Source organism: Salmo salar, chromosome 05 (assembly GCF_965601325.2).
Source record: "Salmo salar chromosome 05, fSalSal1, whole genome shotgun sequence".
Classification (NCBI taxonomy): domain Eukaryota; kingdom Metazoa; phylum Chordata; class Actinopteri; order Salmoniformes; family Salmonidae; genus Salmo; species Salmo salar.
The window spans coordinates 73,706,971-73,732,950 of record NC_138295.1 but is presented as its reverse complement, the minus strand read 5'-3'; the positions used below and the strand labels follow the sequence as shown (position 1 = coordinate 73,732,950).

The following is a 25,980-nucleotide window of genomic DNA, read 5'->3' as shown; positions in this document are numbered from 1 at the left end:
TCAACAAGCTGTAGTAACCAGTCCTGACCAGCAGGCGTCAACAAGCTGTAGTAACCAGGCCTGACCTGCAGGCGTCAACAAGCTGTAGTAACCAGGCCTAACCTGCAGGCGTCAACAAGCTGTAGTAACCAGGCCTGACCAGCAGGCATCAACAAGCTGTAGTAACCAGGCCTGACCTGCAGGCGTCAACAAGCTGTAGTAACCAGGCCTAACCTGCAGGCGTCAACAAGCTGTAGTAACCAGGCCTGACCTGCAGGCGTCAACAAGCTGTAGTAACCAGGCCTGACAAGCAGGCATCAACAAGCTGTAGTAACCAGGCCTGACCAGCAGGCGTCAACAAGCTGTAGTAACCAGGCCTGACAAGCAGGCGTCAACAAGCTGTAGTAACCAGGCCTGACCTGCAGGCGTCAACAAGCTGTAGTAACCAGGCCTGACCGGCAGGCATCAACAAGCTGTAGTAACCAGGCCTGACCGGCAGGCATCAACAAGCTGTAGTAACCAGGCCTGACCTGCAGGCGTCAACAAGCTGTAGTAACCAGGCCTGACCAGCAGGCGTCAACAAGCTGTAGTAACCAGGCCTGACCAGCAGGCGTCAACAAGCTGTAGTAACCAGGCCTGACCTGCAGGCGTCAACAAGCTGTAGTAACCAGGCCTGACCTGCAGGCATCAACAAGCTGTAATAACCAGGCCTGACCGGCAGGCATCAACAAGCTGTAGTAACCAGGCCTGACCAGCAGGCGTCAACAAGCTGTAGTAACCAGGCCTGACCAGCAGGCATCAACAAGCTGTAGTAACCAGGCCTGACCTGCAGGCGTCAACAAGCTGTAGTAACCAGGCCTGACAAGCAGGCGTCAACAAGCTGTAGTAACCAGGCCTGACCTGCAGGCGTCAACAAGCTGTAGTAACCAGGCCTGACCGGCAGGCATCAACAAGCTGTAGTAACCAGGCCTGACCGGCAGGCATCAACAAGCTGTAGTAACCAGGCCTGACCTGCAGGCGTCAACAAGCTGTAGTAACCAGGCCTGACCAGCAGGCGTCAACAAGCTGTAGTAACCAGGCCTGACCAGCAGGCGTCAACAAGCTGTAGTAACCAGGCCTGACCAGCAGGTGTCAACAAGCTGTAGTAACCAGGCCTGACCAGCAGGCGTCAACAAGCTGTAGTAACCAGGCCTGACCTGCAGGCGTCAACAAGCTGTAGTAACCAGGCCTGACCTGCAGGCATCAACAAGCTGTAGTAACCAGGCCTGACCGGCAGGCATCAACAAGCTGTAGTAACCAGGCCTGACCAGCAGGCGTCAACAAGCTGTAGTAACCAGGCCTGACCAGCAGGCATCAACAAGCTGTAGTAACCAGGCCTGACCTGCAGGCGTCAACAAGCTGTAGTAACCAGGCCTGACAAGCAGGCGTCAACAAGCTGTAGTAACCAGGCCTGACCTGCAGGCGTCAACAAGCTGTAGTAACCAGGCCTGACCGGTAGGCATCAACAAGCTGTAGTAACCAGGCCTGACCGGCAGGCATCAACAAGCTGTAGTAACCAGGCCTGACCTGCAGGCGTCAACAAGCTGTAGTAACCAGGCCTGACCAGCAGGCGTCAACAAGCTGTAGTAACCAGGCCTGACCTGCAGGCATCAACAAGCTGTAGTAACCAGGCCTGACCGGCAGGCGTCAACAAGCTGTAGTAACCAGGCCTGACCAGCAGGCGTCAACAAGCTGTAGTAACCAGGCCTGACAAGCAGGCGTCAACAAGCTGTAGTAACCAGGCGTCACTAGTGGACAAGGGGCTCCTGCTGGTATGATCTCCACCTTGCCTTTGGGGAGATGCGTGTTTAGATACTGTCTGGGTGAGCAATCCTATTAGTGTGTGTGTGTATGACAAAACATTTTTGGGCACAGCTCCAAGAAATGCATGTTGTTACAGAATTCAGATATGCTAGTGATGTCATAGTTTCATGCCAGCCCCAGTGCCAGCCTGAATTAATGTGTGTTTACACAGAAGGATAACATAGAGGAGAAGGACATCTTGGCATGTCTAGACAGTGGTTCTAGTGCAAACCAGCCAAACTCATTTGTAGATTTTTCCGCCACACTCTGTCGTTCTTGTTACCACAGTTATGAATGTGGAGTGTTTACCTCACGCCTGGCACAATATTGGTGCTGCTGTCGTTTTTTCCTTCACTCTGAAAATTATTTGTTCTCCTTCCCCCATCCATCTCCCCATATCTCTCTCTCTCTCTCTGAAATAGAGCAGGCAGACTCCTCCTCCCAATCCCCCCCTCTCTCTCTCTCATTCTCTCTCTTTCTCTCTCTTTCATGCTCCCTCCCTCCTCCCTCTCTGAGTTAGTGTCATTCTGTAGTGGAGATGTGGAGTGTCCTTCTTTCTCTCTCTCTGTTTCTCCAGTCTAATTCAGCTGAAGAAGGTAAGAATGACTTTATCTCTCTATTCCTATATAAGACAGTGTGTGTGTTTGTATTAGTGTGATTGTGAGTGATGGGGAGTTTGCTTTTTGTGTTTTTCTGTGTTTGTGCGTTTGTGAGTGTGTGTGTTTGTGTGCAATGGATGTGGCTCTATGTGTGAATGTATGGGTGTATGTGTATGTGTGTTGTGCGCTTGTGTGTGTTCAAGAGTGATGGAGAGTTGGTTTGTCTCTGTACGTATGTGTGAGAGTGTGTGCATACGTGTGTGTGTATCCATGTTATAGTGTGTCAGACAGGACTTAGATGGCATGGGAAAGCCAGGTTCTCCATGGGGCCTGTCAAGTTCTCACAACAAAAGAATACAAATGTGGGGCATAATCAAAATGATTAATAAGCATAACCCTTTTCTCCCTCTGAACCCTGCCACCCCCCACTCATGATATCATGAATGTGACAGTTAAAGACCCCCTGCCTCCCTCCCTATTCAGCTCCACTACAGCCACAGTAATCCCTACCAGCACGCCTCCTCCTCCCCTCCTCCTCCTCCTCTTCCACCTTTTCTCCCCTCCTCCTCTTCCGCCTCCTCCACCTCTCCTCCCCTCCTCCTCTTCCGCCTCCTCCACCTCTCCTCCCCTCGTCCTCGTCCACCCTTCCTCCCCTCCTTCACCTCTGCTCCCCTCCACCTCTCCTCCCCTCACCTTCCCTCCTCCACCTCTCCTCCTCCCCTCCTCCTCCTCCTCCTCCTCCTCCTCCTCCTCCTCCTCCTCCTCCACTTCTCCTCCTCCTCCTCCTCCTCTTCTCCTCTCCTCCTCCTCCCACTGTAACATGTGCCTCTTTTCATCTGTTGGTCTTTTTGCCCATTGTTCATGTTAATGGGAGACTGTCCCAGTATTCAAGACAGTATGTTGTTACAGGCTTTGATAGGTCTTGGTGATGATATATAGTCAAATGGATGGATGGATGGATGGATGGGAAGGGAGATAAAAAGAGACAAAGAAAGAACAAAAGACAGAGAGAGAGAGAGAGAATAGCAATAAAGCCCTCAAATTTAAATGTAATTGAGAGAGAAAGAGAGAGAGGGATGGATGGATGGATAGCTGCACAAAATCCACATGCATAAAGTGGCCTGTCAAGTTGAAGTGGACTGTCATATTGAAGTGGGTTGATATGCGAAAACTAAGTAATAGTTAATGACTCACTATCTGTCTTTGGCTGTGTGTATGTGTGTGCGTGTGTGCGTGCGTGCGACTTTATGTGTGTATGTGTGTGTATGTGTGCATGCGCAGGTGTAATTCTTTGTCTGTGTGGTGTGTACATGTGTGTGTGACTTAGTGTATGTCTGTACACTCATTACACCTTTGTGCATTGTCTCCATCTCTTGGAGAGGCCTCTGCATATATTTCATCTGAAAAGCACTGGAAAGCTCCTGTTCTATTTGAAAGAAGAGCGATGATGGGTGATGTGCAGTGATTGATGTGTATGAGTGGTTATTCATGATGGCTCTGTCTATGTGTGTCAAAGCAGGGGAGGAAACTGCTCTATCTAGCTCCACAGATTTGAGCTGCAGCGTGTGTAACAGATGGTCTTTACTAAGATGAAATGTGGTGTGTGTGTGTGCGTGCGTGTGTGTGTGTGTGTGGGGGGTAGATTGTGTCACTGCAGACTCTGTTGATGTGCTGAATGATTGACAGAGCTCGTTCTCTAATGCTGTATTAAGCTGATAGCACAGAACCATCTAAAAACGACATAAAACCAGTTGGTTATGCCAAGACCTGACGGCAGTGGGAGGTTGTGATTTAATTGAAATGAATGTCTGACTGTCTGACAGACTGTCTCTATGTATGTGACCATGTGTTCAGTGTCTGTGGGATCAGGTGTCTGTTTTTATCTTTCTTGGCCGAGTGTGTTGTGAGTCAGTGTGCAAGTGTGAATACATGTTTTTTGTTCTGCATGCAGCAATGAGTATATCTATGTCTGTATGTAAGGTTTTTCAGGGAGTTGAGGTTGTTGAATCTTGTGTTGTGTTTGTCCAGTGTATTCCCTGTCCTGAGGCTACTCTACACTGCTGTGGGTTGAACAACTCTGACGCTTTATGTCTCTGTGTGTGTTAGTGTGTGTTAGTGTGTGTGCGTGTGTGTCATGGCTCACTATGGTGGCTGAAAGGTGTTGGTGTGTACACTCCTATAGCCAGGTAGGAGCCAAAGATCACAACATACCTAAGAGATTGACAAGGTGCCGACTGATGCGTATTAAACATGAAGAAAAGAGATAAATCTCTCTTATACTCCTTTTTTTGAAGCGAACACCTCTGTGGCAACATGTTCGTCCTTTGAGGAAGAACGTCTAATAACTGGGTTATTACTCTAAGGTATCCTGTCTGTGTTTTTCCATCTATCACTCTCCTTTGAGTTTAACTGTTCAACAGGTCTACGCGGGTCTCCTCTGAGTTAGGGAAGACTGCTTTCAGTTACTATGCCCCTCCGTCCTGGGATGACCTACAGCTCATTCTAAAACGTCCTTATTTGGTCCCAGAAGGTGAATTTAGGGCTCTGATCAAAAATGTGACCAATGAAAACTGCCCTTGTTTTGATTGATTGTATGTATTTGTTTCTACTGCCCTTTTAATTGGAACGTGATTTATTTGAAATGTTGTAACTCATTTTGTAGTGATCATTTTTAAATGTGTTGCTCATGTTGCTTGAACTGTGGTTCTCAGAGCACCATTGGAAACGAGACCCTGGTCTCAATGGGTTTCCGCTGGTTAAATGAAGGTTAATAAATCAAATAAAAAGCTGTTGACTTGTGTTGGGTTCAACACTAACCGGGATACCCTTTGCTATTTGTGGTGTGATATGTGATATGTTCTATAACTGCTGCGAAATGAATTGCCTCTCTGAGGACATTCAAGTTTTCTGAATCCGAATCTGAGGTCATTTGGGCCAGTGCTGGTAACAGGTTCTGGCATTAATTGAGCAGATAATTGGCCTTATCTCTGGTGTGATAAGCTGTTCTTTCAGGGCATTAGAAATAAAAGAAAATGTGTTAAAACGGAGCGCGTGCCTCTCAGCGGGAGTCTTGGGACCGTGGAACCGTTTTAAAACAGCAACTCTCCCGCTAAAAGCTCGCCATGTCCTTGAGGCCTGGCCGCCTGCATGCGTGCACATATGGAGAATGAAATGGCTTCGTGTGAGGCGAGAGGATGACCCCACAACGACACCACGACCCCTAGGTGAGCCAGGGCTTTGTTTTTGTTGGGACATTATTTGGGGGAAGGCTTACATTGTATATTTTTCTCACATTTATTAGGCTTATTTCCCCTGTCTCCCCTTGCGTGATGTGAGGATTATCTCCGTGGTCGTGTCTGGTTTATCCATGGCTGAGTCATGCCTCACTTCTGTGATTCAAGAGCCATGAACCCCGAGGCGACAGAGACCAAAGACCACTTACTGTCTGGCAGAGAAAAGTTAACTTATCTGTCGAGGAGAATATCTTTTTTTTAACTGAATAATAATAATAATAATTTGGGGGTGTTATATTTGTCCTGTTACACATATGTGTGTAATGGAAATGTGTTTCTTCATATCCCAACTCCCCTTGTGACACCCGTAGGGAGTGGGGTCACAGCCAGGGTCACCATTGAATAGCGCCCCTGGAGCAATTAGGGTTAAATGCCTTGCTCAAGGCCACAGCGCCAGACTTTTTTTCTCAACTTGTCGGCTCCGGTATTCAAGGCAGCAACCTTTCGGTTCTGGCCCAACGCTCAACCTCGAGGCTACCTGGTGCCCAAATTAGCCCTCTACCAAGATAGCCTCATAATGAGCCAAACACGGTTGTGGCAGAAAAGGGAGAGAAAGGGTGAGAGAGGGTGAGAGAGGGAGAGTAACAGTTTGTTCATGGAATGGTTAGGCCTAGGCCTGCTTTTTGAGTAAGAGGAAGAACAAATGGTGAATGAAGTTAGCCCTGAAATCAAGCTAGCTGGATAACGTGCCAAATAGCCCGATAATATTAGTCTGAAACTGGAAAGAGAGAAAGGGCCACAGAACGGCAAAATAACAGTTCATTCATTACTGAGTGGTTTAGGAATAGGCCTACTGCTACATTTCTGCCAAAAAGGAAAACATGGTTAATGGAGTTGCCCAATAGTGTGCCAAATGAGAGATAGCTTTTAGAGTATCATGGGAAGGTAATGCACAAAATGTCAGAGAAGAGATATAGAGAGGCAGTAAAAAAAGACAGGGTATTAGCAGGGGGAAATAACTTGCTCATAGCTTCACCAAATTGCAAATGTCTTTCTTCCTGTATCTTGCTGGTGCCTGTTTAGTGACTTACTTCTTGCTTCATTGCTAGGTTAAGCTATGCAGACTGTAACAGGGCGTGGGGTGTGATGGGTTAACCACTGCTCCCTCCATCAGCACTTGTCCTCAGCGTAACCAACAGTGAAGTTTTGATAACTCCCTTTGACGTGTGTGAGCTTATTTCTGGAATTGTGTTAATCCCCCCTTTTCCCCATTCCTCCTTTCCCTCCCTCCATCCTTCCCTCCACTCTTTCCCTGTGTCTCTCTCTCTCGGTGGTTGTATGTAATGATGGAGGGTAGTAGAATCTGTCCTTGACTGACTGTCTGTGGATGGATGCAGCATCTGGAGTGTATTAAGAGATAGGGTGGAGATGGGTGGATGAATGGAATGTTTCTGTGTTTGTCTATAAGTGTGTATGTTGGAGTGTCTGTGCCACGATGTTTGTGTGCCTTACCTTCAGTGTGTGTGAGTGTGTGTGTGTGTGTGTGTGTGTGTGTGTGTGTGTGTGTGTGTGTTTTGTAGGTGTGTTTGGGCCCATCGCCGAGAGGTGCTAAAGCATGTTTGTGTGCCTTACCTTCAGTGTGTGTGAGTGTGTGTGTGTGTGTGTGTGTGTTTTGTAGGTGTGTTTGGGCCCATCGCCGAGAGGTGCTAAAGCATGTTTGTGTGCCTTACCTTCAGTGTGTGTGAGTGTGTGTGTGTGTTTTGTAAGTGTGTTTGGGCCCATCATGGAGAGGTGCTAAAGCATGTTTGTGTGCCTTACCTTCAGTGTGTGTGAGTGTGTGTGTGTGTGTGTTTTGTAGGTGTGTTTGGGCCCATCGCCGAGAGGTGCTAAAGCATGACACACACACCTTTGGTCTCCATCAATATTAACAGGGAAGAGGTTGGTAGAGTGCTAACTGACTCTACTGCCTGGAAAGTGTCAAGGCAGCCTACGTCTCCTTTTAGATATGACTAATATGTACAGTACTAGACACTACTCACAGTGGGTGGCAGTGTATGCATTAACAACTGTAGCTACATAGAAAGGAAGAGGGATGGAGGGATGGAAAGAGAGAGAGCAAGAAAGAGAGCAGGCAAGGCCACTCAAGTGAAGTGAACACACCAGTGACATTGGGACAGAAACTAATGTGAGTCACCTTTACACTTCAGCAGAGAGTGGAGTGCATATTATCACCACAAGACAGAGAGACGTAAGGATTAGAGAGGGGGAGAACAACACTTTAGTTTTCTCTCTCTACGTGTGTCTGTCTTCCCCAAAGACAGGAGATAAACACATACTGTACTGTGTCTGTCTGTCTTCTTTCTTTCATTCTGTCTCCTGTGTCACAACCCATCCTCTCTCGTTTTATCCCTCTCTCTCTGTCCCTCTTCTGTCCGTCCACCAGCCTTCCTTTCTTCCATTCTCTCTCTCTGCGGTGTCACAGCCCTTACCAAACAAACAGTGGCTCTGGCATCAATAATGAAACAGCATGTATCTCCTTATTTGAGGTACGGAGAAGCCTGCCCACTGTCACTTTACAGATGAATAATAGACTCACGTAGACGAGGAGAGGATGAGATGGACACGGGGACAGATGGAAGGAAAGGGGGAGAAAAGACAGAGGTATAGAGGAGAGGATGAGATGGACACGGGGACAGATGGAAGGAAAGGGGGAGAAAAGACAGAGGTATAGAGGAGAGGATGAGATGGACACGGGGACAGATGGAAGGAAAGGGGGAGAAAAGACAGAGGTATAGAGGAGAGGGATGAGATGGACACGGGGACAGATGGAAGGAAAGGGGGGAGAAAAGACAGAGGTATAGAGGAGAGGATGAGATGGACACGGGGACAGATGGAAGGAAAGGGGGAGAAAAGACAGAGGTATAGAGGAGAGGATGAGATGGACACGGGGACGGATGGAAGGAAAGGGGGAGAAAAGACAGAGGTATAGAGGAGAGGATGAGATGGACACGGGGACAGATGGAAGGAAAGGGGGAGAAAAGACAGAGGTATAGAGGAGAGGATGAGATGGACACGGGGACAGATGGAAGGAAAGGGGGAGAAAAGACAGAGGTATAGAGGAGAGGATGAGATGGACACGGGGACGGATGGAAGGAAAGGGGGAGAAAAGACAGAGGTATAGAGGAGAGGATGAGATGGACACGGGGACAGATGGAAGGAAAGGGGGAGAAAAGACAGAGGTATAGAGGAGAGGATGAGATGGACACGGGGACAGATGGAAGGAAAGGGGGAGAAAAGACAGAGGTATAGAGGAGAGGATGAGATGGACACGGGGACAGATGGAAGGAAAGGGGGAGAAAAGACAGAGGTATAGAGGAGAGGATGAGATGGACACGGGGACAGATGGAAGGAAAGGGGGAGAAAAGACAGAGGTATAGAGGAGAGGATGAGATGGACACGGGGACGGATGGAAGGAAAGGGGGAGAAAAGACAGAGGTATAGAGGAGAGGATGAGATGGACACGGGGACAGATGGAAGGAAAGGGGGAGAAAAGACAGAGGTATAGAGGAGAGGATGAGATGGACACGGGGACAGATGGAAGGAAAGGGGGAGAAAAGACAGAGGTATAGAGGAGAGGATGAGATGGACACGGGGACAGATGGAAGGAAAGGGGGAGAAAAGACAGAGGTATAGAGGAGAGGATGAGATGGACACGGGGACAGATGGAAGGAAAGGGGGAGAAAAGACAGAGGTATAGAGGAGAGGATGAGATGGACACGGGGACAGATGGAAGGAAAGGGGGAGAAAAGACAGAGGTATAGAGGAGAGGATGAGATGGACACGGGGACAGATGGAAGGAAAGGGGGAGAAAAGACAGAGGTATAGAGGAGAGGATGAGATGGACACGGGGACAGATGGAAGGAAAGGGGGAGAAAAGACAGAGGTATAGAGGAAAGAGAGAATAATGAAAGTGGGATAGATAGATCCATTGGTACACAGAGCGAGAGAGCGAGTGAAAGAGTGACCAGACAGACCACTGCATTAACACACCACTCAGGCCCAGATTGCAGACTCAGCAGATTTCTCATCTGTCAGGGATGAACTTTGAGTGTCTTCCCTCTAGAATGGGGACTGGAGGAAGCAGTGATAGTGTAAAGGAGGCCTACTGCTGTTCACAGTGCAGTTGTGGGTGTTTGTTGGTGGCCTGACTTTTTAAAGTCAGATACTGGGGAGAACTAGAGTGACAGTAAATGTTAGAATTATCTATTTGTTCAATCTATGGTTTAGGGGTAATGTTAGGGTTAACGTTAAAGATGAGGGTTTGTGGTTGAAATCCCATTTGTGATTTTCATTATTTTTTATTTAACCTTTATTTAACTAGGCAAGTCAGTTAAGAACCAATTCTTATTTACAATGACGGCCTAGGAACAGTGGGTTAACTGCCTTGTTCAGATTGTGACTACAGACACAAGTCACCTCAACCACCGACACTGTCAGGGAAAGACAGCAGGCTGATCATGTAAGACAAGCCAGAGGGCTCAGTCACCACACAGCAGATAATGATATTACCTCCATAAGGTGATTCATTCATTAGTGTGTGTTATTGACACTGAGCTCAGCGCTACGCTGTAAAGACAGTTATCCCTTGGGGCTGTGTGATATTGAAAAACAAAGGCGATTGAAAGGAGAGTAGTCAATGTTTCAGTGGCAAACCTTTTATTGTCACGCAACACGCTAGAATAGTTGAATTCTGGCACTAGTTCCAATATCATTTCCAAGAAACACATATTCCATTGTAAATATAATGCCAATTTGAATGCCAACTGTCATAGAGCAGTTGGTTTTCATCATGGAGGATAGTTTGCAGAGCTAGCAGAAACAGAATTGACATCAATTCTCCGAAAATAACGTTTCCGTGCTCTTAGCTGAAGTGAGGCTTAGTCCCGTAGAGAAGAGATGTAAGATATGGACAGTCAGATTCTCGGCTCTTCACGTCTGACAAGAAGCTAAATAGTAGAGACATCAATATTACATTTCTATGATTTATGCATGAATCTGGCCCAAAGTAGAGGGTTAATTAAATGTGAAATGAGACAGAGTGCTCATGCATGCTTGTAGATTCTTCTTGTGCTTGCATACACAGTACCAGTCAAAAGTTTGGACACAACTACACATTTAAGGGTTTTTCTGTATTTTTTTTTACTATTTTCTACATTGTAGAATAATATTGACGACATCAAAACTATGAAATAACACATATGGAATCATGTAGTAAACAAAAAAGTGTTAACCTCTTACATCTAGGCGTTCTGCTAGCGGAACCCTGTTCCGCCAGCGGAACCTCTAGCCAACAGCCAATGGGATCGCATGGCGCGAAATACAAAAACCTCAAAAATCCAATAATTTCAATTTTTCAAACATACGACTATTTTACACCATTTGAAAGATAAACCTCTCCTGAATCCAACCACGTTGTCCGATTTCAAAAAGGCTTTACAGCGAAAGCAAAACATTAGATTATGTTAGGAGAGTACATAGACCAAAATAACCACACAGCCATTTTCCAAGCAAGCATATATGTCAATAAAACCCAAAACACTGCTAAATGCAGCACTAACCTTTGATGATCTTCATCAGATGACACTCCTAGGACATTATGTTATACAATACATGTATGTTTTGTTCAATCAAGTTCATATTTATATCCAAAAACAGCTCTTTACATTGGCGCGTGATGTTCAGAAAATGTATTCCCACCAAAAACCTCCGGTGAATTTACAAAAATACTCATCATAAACGTTGACAAAATACATAACAATTATTTTAAGAATTATAGATACAGAACTCCTTTATGCAATCGCTGTGTCAGATTGCACATTTTTCAATATTCTGAGTACATAGCTCGCCATCAAGGCGAGCTATTCAGACACCCGCCAAGTTCGGCGCAAACTAAACTCAGAATTAGTATTAGAAATATTCTCTTACCTTTGCTGATCTTCACCAGAATGCACTCCCAGGACTGCTACTTCCACAAGAAATGTTGTTTTTGTTCGAAATAATCCATAGTTATGTCCAAATACCTCCGTTTTGTTCGTGCGTTCAGGTCACTATCCAAAGGGTAATGCGCGAGCGCAATTCGAGACACAAAAAGTCAGTGTTCCATTACCGTACTTAGAAGCATGTCAAACGCTGTTTAAAATAAATTTTTATGGTATTTTTAACGTAAAATTGCGATAATATTCCAACCAGACAATAGTGTATTCATTCAAGGAGGAAAAGAAAAAACAGCGTGCTCGCGGGAACGCGCATATCCAACCTCTTTGTCCTCAGGCAGACCACTCAGTAACTGAGCTCCTATACTCTGCCCAGAGACAGGAGAAGGCTCAATCCACTTTCTGAAGGCTTTAGAAAGCCAATGGAAGCCTTAGAAAGTGCAACATAACAGCACAGATACTGTTGTTTCGAAAGGGACTAGAAAGAAGAACTACATTTCTCAGATCCTACACTTCCTGGTTGACTTTTCCTCAGGTTTTTGCCTGCCATATGAGTTCTGTTATACTCACAGACACCATTCAAACAGTTTTAGAAACTTCAGAGTGTTTTCTATCCAAATCTAATAATATGCATATCCTCGTTTCTGGGCAAGAGTAGTAACCAGTTTAAATCGGGTACGTTTTTTAATCCGGCCGTGAAAATACTGCCCCCTATCCATATCAGGTTAAACAAGTCCAAATATATTTTATATTTGAGATTCTTCAAAGTAGCCACCGTTTGCCTTGATGACAGCTGTGTACACTCTTGCATTCTCTCAACCAGCTTCATGAGGTAGTCACCTGGAATGCATTTCAATTAGCAGGTGTGCCTTGTTAATTTGCTGCTAGGTGACCTAAACTGGGACATGCTTAACACCATCCTACAATCTAAGCTTGATGCCCTCAATCTCACACAAATTATCAATGAACCCACCAGGTACAACCCCAAATCTGTAAACACGGGCACCCTCATAGATATCATCCTAACCAACTTGCCCTCCAAATACACCTCTGCTGCTTTCAACCAAGATATCAGCAATCACTGCCTTATTGCCTGCATCCGTAATGGGTCTGCGGTCAAACGACCACCCCTCATCACTGTCAAACGCTCCCCAAATACTACCCACCACTGCGACCTGTACGCTCTCGTTGGCTGGCCCTCGCTTCATACTCGTGGCCAAACTCACTGGCTCCAGGTCATCTACAAATATTTGCTAGGTAAAGCCCGCCTTATCTCAGCTCACTTGTCACCATAGCAGCACCCACCCGTAGCACACGCTCCAGCAAGTATATTTCACTGGAAAAGCATGAAGCTGGTTGTGAGAATGCCAAGAGTGTGCAAACTGTCATCAAGGCGAAGGGTGGCTACCTTGAAGAATATAAAATGTAAAATATATTTTGATTTTTTCAACACGTTTTTGGTTACTACATGATTCCATATGTGTTTTTTCATAGTTTTGATGTCTTCACTATTATTCTACAATGTAGAAAATAGTAAAAATAAAGAAAACCCCTGGAACGAGTAGGTGTCCAAACCTTTGACTGGTACTCTCTGTGTGTGCATGTGCATGAGTCAATGGGAGTTTTTTGTGTGTGTTTGTTGTGTGTGTATATGTTGCGTGTATGCTTGTGCAATGGTTATACTGTTTAAAGCACAAAAATATTATCTATAATAATAATCTGGAAGGATCAGTCAGTGTGTATCAGAGAAACAGCGTGTCACAGAGAGAGAGAGACAGAGAGAGAGAGAGAAAGAGACAGAGAGAGCGATAGAGACAGAGAGACCTAGAGACAGAGAGAGAGAGAGACAGAGAGAGAGAGAGAGCGCGACAGAGACAGAGAGACAGAGCGACAGAGACAAAGAGAGACAGAGCGACAGAGACAGAGAGACAGAGACAGAGAGAGACAGAGAGAGAGAAAGAGAGACAGGGAGAGAGAGAGAGAGAGAGCGACAGAGAGAGAAAGAGAGAGACAGAGAGACAGAGACAGAGAGAGAGAGAAAGAGAAGGAGAGAGAGAAAGACAGAGAAAGAGAGAGAAAGAGAGAGAGAAAGACTTAAGAGAAAGACAGAGAGAGAGAAGAGAAAATAGAAAAGAGAGAGATGAAGTGATCAAGATGAGTCTTGATATATGACGAAAGACTCTAAAAGGTTATTAAGGGTATTAACTGAGACTATGGGTGAGGGGATCCTGTAGTTTGTATTCTTAGAGGTGTGTTAGACTTGTTTTAAGTTAAGTATACCTTATTCCTATCTCCTCCAAGATATTCACCACAGTTTACAGACTGTACAGTACAATGGTTTTAGTGGAGCTATTCATTAAAATGCCTGCAGTTGGATATAATCTTTTGCTATCATAGTGTATTTCAATTCTGCCCTTGATGTTAATACGTACCTTCAGGATCCTGGTTTACTTTAGTGTAACATGAGATCATGAGGGAGGGAGGGAGACGGGCATGTGGGGGGGGGGGGGGGGGGGGGGGTTAAAGGATGATTTGTGGAGGTCTCCATCTGCAAGCATAATCCAAAATAAATCTCTTTACGAGAGAAAGTGGGAGAGAGAGGGAGGGACAGAGCGAGGCGGGTGGGGGGGAGGGGTAGGGGGGTCGATGGAGTGGATTTGATGCTGGCTAAGAATTATATCAGTTTCTTGTGTTTTAAGGTCAAGCACTGATCGACAAAGAGAGAGGGAGAGGGGAGAGGGAGAGGGGAGAGGGAGAGGGGAGAGAGGGAGAGGGAGAGGGGAGAGGGCTGGGGAGATGGGAGAGAGGGAGAGGGAGAGGGAGAGGGAGAGGGAGAGGGAGAGGGAGAGGGGAGAGGGGAGAAAGAGAGAGTTAAAGCATCTCTTTAGCGTGGGTCACTGTGTTATCTGTCTAGCCAAACCAAGTTTTCAGATCACATTCCATCTCCCTGATCGTCATTTAGGTGACAGTCTCCCACTTTATCTCGATCTCTGTTTCTGTTGGAGAAAAAGACAGAATGATCTTCCCCTCTCATGCAGAAAAGTCTGTAACATTAATTAGAAATGATAATACATTCAAATGCTATGGCTGAAATGCAGAAATGATTAATTTGTAAACAGAAGATGGTTTCTGTATCTGTGTGATGTAGCCTTCAGCGCTTTGCCTCTGTGTCAGTCTCTCTCATCTCTCTCTGTGTCTCTCTCTGTGTCAGTCTCTCTCATCTCTCTCTGTGTCTCTCTGTCTCTCTCTGTGTCAGTCTCTCTCATCTCTCTCTGTGTCTCTCTGTCTCTCTGTGTCAGTCTCTCTCATCTCTCTCTGTTGCTCTCTGTCTCTCTCTGTGTCAGTCTCTCTCATCTCTCTCTGTTGCTCTCTGTCTCTCTCATCTCTCTCTGTCGCTCTCTGTCTCTCTCTGTGTCAGTCTCTCTCATCTCTCTCTGTTGCTCTCTGTCTCTGTGTCAGTCTCTCTCATCTCTCTCTGTCGCTCTCTGTCGCTCTCTGTCTCTCTCTGTGTCAGTCTCTCATCTCTCTCTGTCTCTCTCTGTGTCAGTCTCTCTCATCTCTCTCTGTCAGTCTCTCTCATCTCTCTCTGTTGCTCTCTCTCTCTGTGTCAGTCTCTCTCATCTCTCTCTGTTGCTCTCTGTCTCTCTCTGTGTCAGTCTCTCTCACCTCTCTCTGTCGCTCTCTGTCTCTCTCTGTGTCAGTCTCTTTCATCTCAATTCAATTAAATTTGCTTTATTGGCATGGCGTAAAGCAAATTGAATAAGGGTTTCAAATTTGGGAAAATGACTCTCTCTAATTGTTTTATATTTCTGACATTTTGTCAGGAAATGCAGCTCCGTCTCAGGTTCTGCTGTTGTGCAGTGGTTGCACAGCCTTTCCTCTACAGGGAGCCAGGTTTTCCTGTGTCTACCCTTCTCAATGGCAAGGCTGTGCTCACTGAGCCTGTACTTTGTCAAGGTTTTTCTAAGGTTTTGATCAGTAACCATGGTCAAATATTTAGCCGTAGTGTACTGTCGATTTAGGGCCAGATAGCACTGCATTTTGCTTTGTGTTTGTGCTTGTGTTTCCCAATAAGCAATGTAGTTTTGTTTTGACTGTGTTGTAATTTGGTTTATTCTGATTGATTGGATGTTCTGGTCCTGAGGCTTCAGTGTGTTAGTAGAACATGTTTGTGAACTCAGCCCAAGGACCAGCTGGATGAGGGTCCTGAGGCTTCAGTGTGTTAGTAGAACAGGTTTGTGAACTCAGCCCAAGGACCAGCTGGATGAGGGGACTCTTTTCTTTGCTCAGCTCTTGGCATTGCAGGGCTTGGTAATGATATGAGAGGTATTGCAGGGCTTGGTAATGATATGAGAGGTATTGCAGGGCTTGGTAATGATATGAGAGGTATTGCAGGGCTTGGTAATGATATGAGAGGTATTGCAGGGCTTGGTAATGATATGAGAGGTATTGCAGGGCTTGGTAATGATATGAGAGGTATTGCAGGGCTTGGTAATGATATGAGAGGTATTGCAGGGCTTGGTAATGATGTGAGAGGTATTGCAGGGCTTGGTAATGATATGAGAGGTATTGCAGGGCTTGGTAATGATGTGAGAGGTATTGCAGGGCTTGGTAATGATATGAGAGGTATTGCAGGGCTTGGTAATGATATGAGAGGTATTGCAGGGCTTGGTAATGATATGAGAGGTATTGCAGGGCTTGGTAATGATATGAGAGGTATTGCAGGGCTTGGTAATGATATGAGAGGCATTGCAGGGCTTGGTAATGATATGAGAGGTATTGCAGGGCTTGGTATTGATATGAGAGGTATTGCAGGGCTTGGTAATGATATGAGAGGTATTGCAGGGCTTGGTAATGATATGAGAGGTATTGCAGGGCTTGGTAATGATATGAGAGGTATTGCAGGGCTTGGTAATGATATGAGAGGTATTGCAGGGCTTGGTAATGATATGAGAGGTATTGCAGGGCTTGGTAATGATATGAGAGGTATTGCAGGGCTTGGTAATGATATGAGAGGTATTGCAGGGCTTGGTAATGATATGAGAGGCATTGCAGGGCTTGGTATTGATATGAGAGGTATTGCAGGACTTGGTAATGATATGAGAGGTATTGCAGGGCTTGGTAATGATATGAGAGGCATTGCAGGGCTTGGTAATGATATGAGACGGGGTCACTGTATTTTAGATGTTTCCAAAACTTAATTGCTCTTTTTTGAGTTTTTATTATTCGTGAATATTGGCCTAATTCTGCCCTGCATGCATTGTTTGTAGTTTTCCTCTGGACATGTAGGAGGATCTTACAGAACTCTGCATGCAGGGTTTCAATGGGGTGTTTGTCCCATTTGGTGAAATCTTGTTTTGCAAGTGGACCCCACACCTCGCTGCCATAAAGTGCAATTGGTTCAATGACATATTCAATTCGTTTTAGCCAAATTTTAATAGGTATTTCAATTTGAATTTGCTTTTTAATGGCGTAATGGCATCTCTCTCTCTGTCGCTCTCTGTTTCTCTCTCTGTCAGTCTCTCTCATCTCTCTCTCTGTCGCTCTCTGCCTCTCTGTGTCAGTCTCTCTCATCTCTCTCTGTTGCTCTCTGTCTCTCTCTGTGTCAGTCTCTCTCATCTCTCTCTGTGGCTCTCTGCCTCTCTGTGTCAGTCTCTCTCATCTCTCTCTGTGGCTCTCTGCCTCTCTGTGTCAGTCTCTCTCATCTCTGTGTCAGTCTCTCTCATCTCTCTCTGTCGCTCTCTGCCTCTCTGTGTCAGTCTCTCTCATCTCTCTCTGTGTCAGTCTCTCATCTCTCTCTGTCTCTCTCTGCCTCTCTGTGTCAGTCTCTCTCATCTCTCTCTGTCGCTCTCTGCCTCTCTGTGTCAGTCTCTCTCATCTCTCTCTCTGTTGCTCTCTGTCTCTGTCTGTGTCAGTCTCTCTCATCTCTCTCTGTGGCTCTCTGTCTCTCTCTGTGTCAGTCTCTCTCATCTCTCTATGTGGCTCTCTGTCTCTCTCTGTGTCAGTCTCTCTCATCTCTCTCTGTGGCTCCCTGCCTCTCTGTGTCAGTCTCTCTCATCTCTCTCTGTGTCAGTCTCTCTCATCTCTCTCTGTTGCTCTCTGTCTCTCTCTGTGTCAGTCTCTCTCATCTCTCTCTGTCGCTCTCTGTCTCTCTCTGTGTCAGTCTCTCTCATCTCTCTCTGTCGCTCTCTGTCTCTGTCTGTGTCAGTCTCTCTCATCTCTCTCTGTGTCAGTCTCTCTCTGTGTCAGTCTCTCTCATCTCTCTCTGTCGCTCTCTGCCTCTCTGTGTCAGTCTCTGTCATCTCTCTCTGTGTCAGTCTCTCTCATCTCTCTCTGTCGCTCTCTGTCTCTGTCTGTGTCAGTCTCTCTCATCTCTCTCTGTGTCAGTCTCTCTATGTGTCAGTCTCTCTCATCTCTCTCTGTCGCTCTCTGCCTCTCTGTGTCAGTCTCTCTCATCTCTCTCTGTGTCAGTCTCTCTCATCTCTCTCTGTTGCTCTCTGCCTCTCTGTGTCTGTCTCTCTCATCTCTCTCTGTCGCTCTCTGCCTCTCTGTGTCAGTCTCTCTCATCTCTCTCTCTGTCGCTCTCTGTCTCTCTCTGTGTCTCTCTCTGTGTCAGTCTCTCTCATCTCTCTCTGTGTCAGTCTCTCTCATCTCTCTCTGTCGCTCTCTGCCTCTCTGTGTCAGTCTCTCTCATCTCTCTCTGTGTCAGTCTCTCTCATCTCTCTCTGTTGCTCTCTGCCTCTCTGTGTCTGTCTCTCTCATCTCTCTCTGTCGCTCTCTGCCTCTCTGTGTCAGTCTCTCTCATCTCTCTCTCTGTCGCTCTCTGCCTCTCTGTGTCTCTCTCTGTGTCAGTCTCTCTCATCTCTCTCTGTTGCTCTCTGTCTCTCTCTGTGTCAGTCTCTCTCATCTCTCTCTGTGGCTCCCTGTCTCTCTCTGTGTCAGTCTCTCTCATCTCTCTCTGTGGCTCTCTGTCTCTCTCTGTGTCAGTCTCTCTCATCTCTCTCTGTGGCTCTCTGCCTCTCTCTGTGTCAGTCTCTCTCATCTCTCTCTGTGGCTCTCTGTCTCTCTCTGTGTCAGTCTCTCTCATCTCTCTCTCTGTCGCTCTCTGCCTCTCTGTGTCAGTCTCTCTCATCTCCCTCTCTGTCGCTCTCTGTGTCAGTCTCTCTCATCTCCCTCTCTGTCGCTATCTCTCTCTCTCTTTCTGTGTGTTCATGTGTGTGTTTGTGTGAGTGGTGTGTGTGCACGCATGTGTGTGTGTGTGTCAGCGCACGCGCTTGTGTGTGTATGTCTGCATGCTAATTAGGTTAGCTGATTAGTGCAGTGTGTGATGAAGGCAGACAGTGTGTTTGCTCTGTGTTAACCCTGTCTGTGCTGGTGTCAGCATCAATCACAGGTCATGTGTTCCTCCATCAACACTGCATGTGTTCTGAACACTGGTCTGTTTAGTCGTCTGTTCAATCACTCACTCTTCAAGAACTTTACAAGGACTGATTGAAGCAGACTGAGGGTCTCTCTCTCTCTCATGTCAAATCATGACTGTTTGTTTCCCTAATCCTAAAGTAGCTGACGTCCAAGGACTTATAGAATGCTGTTGCAGGCACTCAAAGTTACTGCATGAAACGTGGGAATAAGTGGTAGTTAGGCTTCTTGTCTGGATGCTGTTGGTGTTATGGACTAGTGGTTCACCAACCGTTTCCTCAGGTGATAAATCAATGCTCTGGTTGTCACTTTTATAACAATATAATTTGCCCCCGCCCCCCCTTCTATCCCCCTTCTCCCCCTCTCTCTCTATCTCTCTCTCCCCCTCCCCTCCCTCTCTCTCTGTCTCTGTCTCTCTCTCTCTGTGTCTCTCTGTCTCTGTCTCTCTCTCTTTGTCTCTGTCTCTCTCTCTCTGTGTCTCTCTGTCTCTCTCTCTCTGTGTCTCTCTGTCTCTCTCTCTCTCTCTCTCTCTGTGTCTTTCTGTCTCTCTCTCTGTGTCTCTCTGTCTCTCTCTCTCTCTCTGTCTCTCTCTCTCTCCCTCTCTCTGTCAGTGATGCTGCTGGACACAACAGAATCTACCTCGGAGCTTGGCTGGACCACCTATCCTGACACTGGGGTAAGCAGAGGACAAATCACTGGGAAAATCTCAAAACACACACACACACACTCAGGGCTCTGGTCAAAAGTAGTGAACTTCATTGGGTATATAGGGTGTCATTTGAAACATAGCTACTGATCGATATGACATCATCAACGTTGACATTGGTAATAGATTGCATGATGAGGCTCCAGTTCATAAGATGGGTCTGGGGTCCCATCAGAGGAAGTCAAAACCTGTGTGTGTGTGTCTGTGTGTCTGTGTGTCTGTGTGTCTGTGTGTCTGTGTGTCTGTGTGTCTGTCTGTCTGTCTGTCTGTCTGTCTGTCTGTCTGTCTGTCTGTCTGTCTGTCTGTCTGTCTGTCTGTCTGTCTGTCTGTCTGTCTGTCTGTCTGTCTGTCTGTCTGTCTGTCTGTCTGTCTGTGTGTGTGTGTGTGTGTGTGTGTGTGTGTGTGTGTGTGTGTGTGTGTGTGTGTGTGTGTGTGTGTGTGTGCATGTGTGTGTGTTTGCTCAATGCTAGGCGTACATCATCATCATCATCATCATCATTACCATACTCACTGAAGCAGTATCCAAAACAAATGATTATGGTAATGGAGTGCCTGTAAATGTCTCATTATATGACTGACTGTTACATTTCAATCTACTGTATACAGCTGCATCATGTACTCATGTATACATCAGTCTTCCTGGTGTTATGAAATATGTTCCAAACTCACACTGTGAGCATTGAGCTTGTATGAATACCGTACAGTACAGGCCTGGTGTATATTAGAGCCAGCTGAGTATGATCACGCTGATTGCTGTGAGGAAGCTTTGCGTTTGCATGGGTGTGTTTTCTATAGAGCCACAGAGATGACAAGTGGTTCTGAGATAGAGATATGGTGATTGGGCCTGGGGCACTAAGCTAAGAGAAGCAGACAAAGAGGGAGAGAGCAAGAGAGAAGGAGAGAGAGAGGGAGAGAGTTTTCCGTTAACCCTTTCCTCCCCCTTCTCTTTTCATAATTCCTTCTCTCTGTCTTGAGGGCCGGTTGATACTCTTTATATATTTTTCCTCCCTTCGTCTTGTTCCTCCTCCTCCCCTCTTTCTCTCTCTCCCTCTTTCTCTTCCCTTCACTGCCTTCCTCCCTCTCTGTCTTCCTCTGCCCTCCAGTGTCCCTGCTCCTACCTGTCCTGTCTCTCCTCCTCTGCCTCTCTCCTTCCCTCCCACACTCCTCTCCATCCCTCCATCCCTCCTCCACTCCTCTCTCTCCTCTCCATCCCTCCACTCCTCTCTATCCTCTCCATCCCTATTCCACTCCTCTCTCTCCTCTCCATCTGTCCATCCCTCCACTCCTCTCCATCTGTCCATCCCTCCACTCCTCTCTCTCCTCTCCATCTGTCCATCCCTCTACTCCTCTCTCTCCTCTCCATCCCTCCTCCACTCCTCTCTCCTCCTCTCCATCCCTCCATCCTTCCTCCACTCCTCTCTCTCCTCTCTATCCCTCCTCCACTCCTCTCTCCTCCCCTCCATCCCTCTATCCCTCCTCCACTCCTCTCTCTCCTCTCTCTCCTCTCTGCCCTGCAGGGTGTTGGTGGCATTGAGACCCCCCCTGTCATTTCTCCCATTCTCTTCCTCCCTTCTTCCATCCCTCCTCTCTTCCTCTGCTTTCTGTTCCTCTCTTCATCCACATCATCCCCCATCCCGTCTCCCTCTCTCTTCTCCCTCTCTCCTCCCTCCCTCCTTCCTCTCTCTCTCTCTGTGCACTTCAGTGTGTCAGAGGCCTTGTTCCTCCCTGTCCTCTGTCACTGTGGAGATTTGGTGTTTTTCTGGGAGTTCGGTTCAGATTAAATCACAAATGACTCGTCTCTCTCCTCCACCCCCCCTCTCCAATCTGTCTACTTTTTTCCGCTCATGAGAGGGAGACAGAAAGAGGGGGAAGGGGATAAGAGGAAGGGGGAAAAACACAGAAAACAAATGCAAGCAGGCGGGTTTCAGTATTTATTCATGGCCGTACGGTGGCACAGCACACACGCGATGTCACACATTTAGACCTGTGCTCACTCACTCACACTCATCCTGTATGCCTGGCTGAGAGTCTCCACTCTATCCCCTACCATGACTTTTACCTACAGTACCTCTCTCTCTCTCCTTCTCTCTCTCACACAAACACAATCTGTCACATGCATGCACACACACAGTCTCGTTCCCTCCTTCTCCCTCCCTCTCTCTCTCCCTTAATTTCTTTCTCCTTCTCTGTCTCCCTCTCTCTCTCCGAACATAACCCGGGACACTGTCTGGAGGGGGCAGCCCACCCCCCTCCCCCCTCTCTTTCTCTCTCTCACACACACACACACACACACACACACACACACACACACACACACACACACACACACACACACACACACACACACACACACACACACACACACACACATCTGTGTCACATACATATTCTGTCACACACTCTCCTTCTCTGTTTCCCTCTCTCTCTCCTAACATAACCTGTATCAGTGCCTAGGAGGGACTGTCCCTCTCCTCTCTCCATTAGTCTGCCAGCCTCTCAGCCTCTTTTCACCTGTTCACTGATGTTATCATTACTCCAATTGCACCAAATGGGAATGCACTCTGTCTGTCAGTGTGATGGTGGAGGGTTTCAGTTCTCTGCTCTTTTTCTGTGGACAAGGTGACACACACATACACACACACACACACACACACGCACACACACACGCACACGCACACGTACACGCACCCACATACACACAGACACAAGCAGACACACACGAGAGATACAGTATACTCTGCTAGGGTGTACAGATCAGGACCCTGGCAGATTGGAATGATGATGAGGACTAGTACACAGCAGTAGAGTAGCTACTGTATTACAACAGAAAATGCTATGCTTGTCACTCAGGGCCACAACGGCCTAAAGCAAAGCCTTTTCATACAGAGGAGCGTTCTAGTGTATAATCGCTGAAACTAAGCCCTGCATCACATTTACATTTGACTCATTCAGCAGACCTTCTCATCCTGAGCGACTGTTTTGAGCAGCAATGCTGTCCTGCATTTTGCATCTTACGCTCCACACCATAAACTTGTGTTCTTATCCTCCATTACCAAAAACAACATAGAAACTATTTTTCTTTAACGGTTTCATCTGCATTAGGCTTGTCGAGAGAGAGAGAGAGAGAGAGAGAGAGAGAGAGAGAGAGAGAGAGACAGAGAGAGAGACAGATAGAGAGAGAGACAGAGAGTCTGACAGACCAATCAACCTGCACATGTCCTCTACTGTATGCTTATTGTTATTGTTCAATATATGGTTATTTTGACCCATAGTTATTGTTGTCCCGTTGGCAATTATGATTCTTATTATTTTCATATTGTAAATATCCAAAATAAGCTTTGGCAATATGTACATTGTTACGTCATGCCAATAAAGCAAAGCAAATTGAAGAGAGAGAGAGAGAGAGAGAGAGAGAGAGAGAGAGAGCGAGAGAGAGAGAGAGAGAGAGAGAGAGAGAGAGAGAGAGAGAGAGAGAGAACCCACTGCACAACAGCAGAACCTGAGACAGAGCTGCATTTCCTGACAAAATGTAAAAAATATAAAACAATTAGAGTGTCATTTCCCCAAATTTGAAACCCTTATTCAAGGTTTCAAAGACCTCTCTGATGAGAGTAGGCTACCTGTCCTGTTGGGGGAGGACGCAGAGAGCTGTGGGTTGGCAGCGCACTACATTGCTGCCTGCCATAAGATGAGGGACAGTATCTGACAGACCAATCAACATGTCCTCTACCATATGCTTATTGTTATTGTTCAATGTATGGTTATTTAGACCCTTGGTTATTGTTGTTACTGTTGTCCCATTGACAATTTTGATTCTTATTATTATTCTTATTAAGTCGGTTAGGACATCTACTTTGTGCATGACACAAGTAATTTTTCCAACAATTGTTTACAGACAGATTAATTCACGTATAAATTCACTATATCACAATTCCAGTGGGTCAGAAGTTTACATACACTGAGTTGACTGTGCCTTTAAACAGCTTGGGAAATTCCAGAAAATTATGTCATGGTTTTAGAAGCTTCTGATAGGCTAATTGACATAATTTGAGTCAATTGGAGGTGTACCTATGGATGTATTTCAAGGCCTACCTTCAAACTCAGTGTCTCTTTGCTTGACATCATAGGAAAATCAAAAGAAATCCGCCAAGACCTCAGAAAAACAATTGTAGACCTCCACAAGTATGGTTCATCCTTGGGAGCAATTTCCAAACACCTGCAAGTACCATGTTCATCTGTACAAACAATAGTACACAAGTATAAACAACATAGGACCACACAGCCGTCATACCGCTCAGGAAGGAGACGCGTTCTGTCTCCTAGAGATGAACGTATTTTGGTGCAAAAACTGCAAATCAATCCCAGAACAACAAGGACCTTGTGAATATGCTGGAGGAAACAGGTACAAATATATATCCTATATCAACATAACCTGAGAGGCCGCTCAGCAAGGAAGAAGCCACTGCTCCAAAACCGCCATAAAAAAGCCAGACTACGGTTTTCAACTGCACATGGGGACAAAGATTGTACTTTTTGGAGAAATGTCCTCTGGTCTGATGGAAGAAAAATAGAACTGTTTGGCCATAATGAAAAAGGGGGAGGCTTGCAAGCCGAAGAACACCATCCCAACCGTGAAGCACAGGGGTGGCAGCATCATGTTGTGGGGGTGCTTTGCTGCAGGAGGGACTGGTGCACTTCAAAATATATGGCATCATGAAGAAGGAAAATTATGTGGATATATTGAAGTAACATCTCAAGACATCAGTCAGGAAGTTAAAGCTTAGTCACAAATGGGTCTTCCAAATGGACAATGACCCCAAGCATACTTCCAAAGTTGTGTCAAAATGGCTTAAGAACAACAAAGTCAATGTATTGGAGTAGCCATCACAAAGCCCTGACCTCAATCCTGTAGAAAATTTGTGGGCAGAACTGAAAAAGCGTGTGCGAGCAAGGAGGCCTACAAACTTGACTCAGTTACATCAGCTCTGTCAGGAGGAATGGGCCAAAATTCACCCAACTTATTGTGGGAAGCTTATGGAAGGCTATCCAAAACGTTTGACCCAAGTTAAACAATTGAAAGGAAATGCTACCAAATACTAATTGAGTGTATGTAAACTTCTGACCCACTGAGAATGTGATGAAAGAAATAAAGCTGAAATAAATCATTCTCTCTACTATTACTTAGGCAGCCCTTTTCCCTCCTTGAGTTGTGGGATCTTATTTTTTGTACTGCTTTGTAAAGCCTGCAAGACGTGACGGTCGTTTTCCATTGTTTATTATTTTGTTTAAGTGTTCAGATTTAAAATAAATATCAAGATGAAGACATACCACACTGCACCTTGGTCTACTCCTTTTGACGATCGTTACAATTGTATTTACTTCACCACCATGGCCTTTTTTGCCTTTACCTCCTTATCTCACCTCATTTGCTCACTTTGTATATAGACTTATTTTTCTGCTATATTATTGACTGTATGTTTGTTTTACTCCATGTGTAACTCTGTGTTGTATGTGTCAAACTGCTTTGCTTTATCTCGGCCAGGTTGCAATTGTAAATGAGAACTTGTTCTCAACTAGCCTACCTGGTTAAATAAAGGTGAAATAAAATAAATAAATAAAATATGTTAAATGTATTACATGGAATTATAATCAAGGTTTCTCTGACATAACACTGTATATTACAATAAAAATGTAAAGGGTGTATCTTTGAGTCCATGTGCCAGTGTTCCCTCCAGTAGGATTTACAGCCTATGCAAACATGCCCCTTATTCCTCCTCTCACTGTCTGAATAGGATATCAGATGTCAAACACACAGCACAGAGAGGCAGAGACCTAGTTAAATGTGATGCTGATAATTACTTTTCACCCAGTTAACAGAGAACAATACTTTTGGATAACATTCCACTCAAGGTCCCATAAACCCCAGTTATTATGAACTAACATAATGAACAGACCATGCTAAAAGTGTTCTGAGAATATATTCAAGATGAAAACATACATCTGTTTTTTATACGGTCCCATATGACTGATAACACTGCCACACACTTACTTAACCCTCCTCTCACCCTCTCTCTCTCTCTCTCTTTCTAGCTCTCTCTCTCTCTCTCTCTCTCTCTCTCTCTCTCTCTCTTCTCTCACACTCTCTCTCTTTCTCTCTCTCTCTCTCTCTCAGACTCTGTCTCTCTCTCTCTTTCTCTCAGTCTCTTTCT

The 25,980-nt window shown here is 45.9% G+C and overlaps 1 protein-coding gene across 1 annotated transcript in view; it reads left to right on the top strand.

The window, feature by feature from the left end:
* The first annotated feature begins 2,342 nt into the window (after nt 1–2,342).
* The window catches only part of LOC106605839 (ephrin type-B receptor 5), a 62,621-nt gene continuing 38,983 nt past the window's right edge, over nt 2,343–25,980 (top strand). Inside the window, exons 1-2 of the mRNA XM_045718781.2 lie at nt 2,343–2,417; nt 19,677–19,741. Coding sequence (XP_045574737.2) covers nt 2,360–2,417; nt 19,677–19,741 — 123 coding nt within the window. The 5' untranslated portion in view covers nt 2,343–2,359. The remainder of the gene's footprint in view (nt 2,418–19,676; nt 19,742–25,980) is intronic.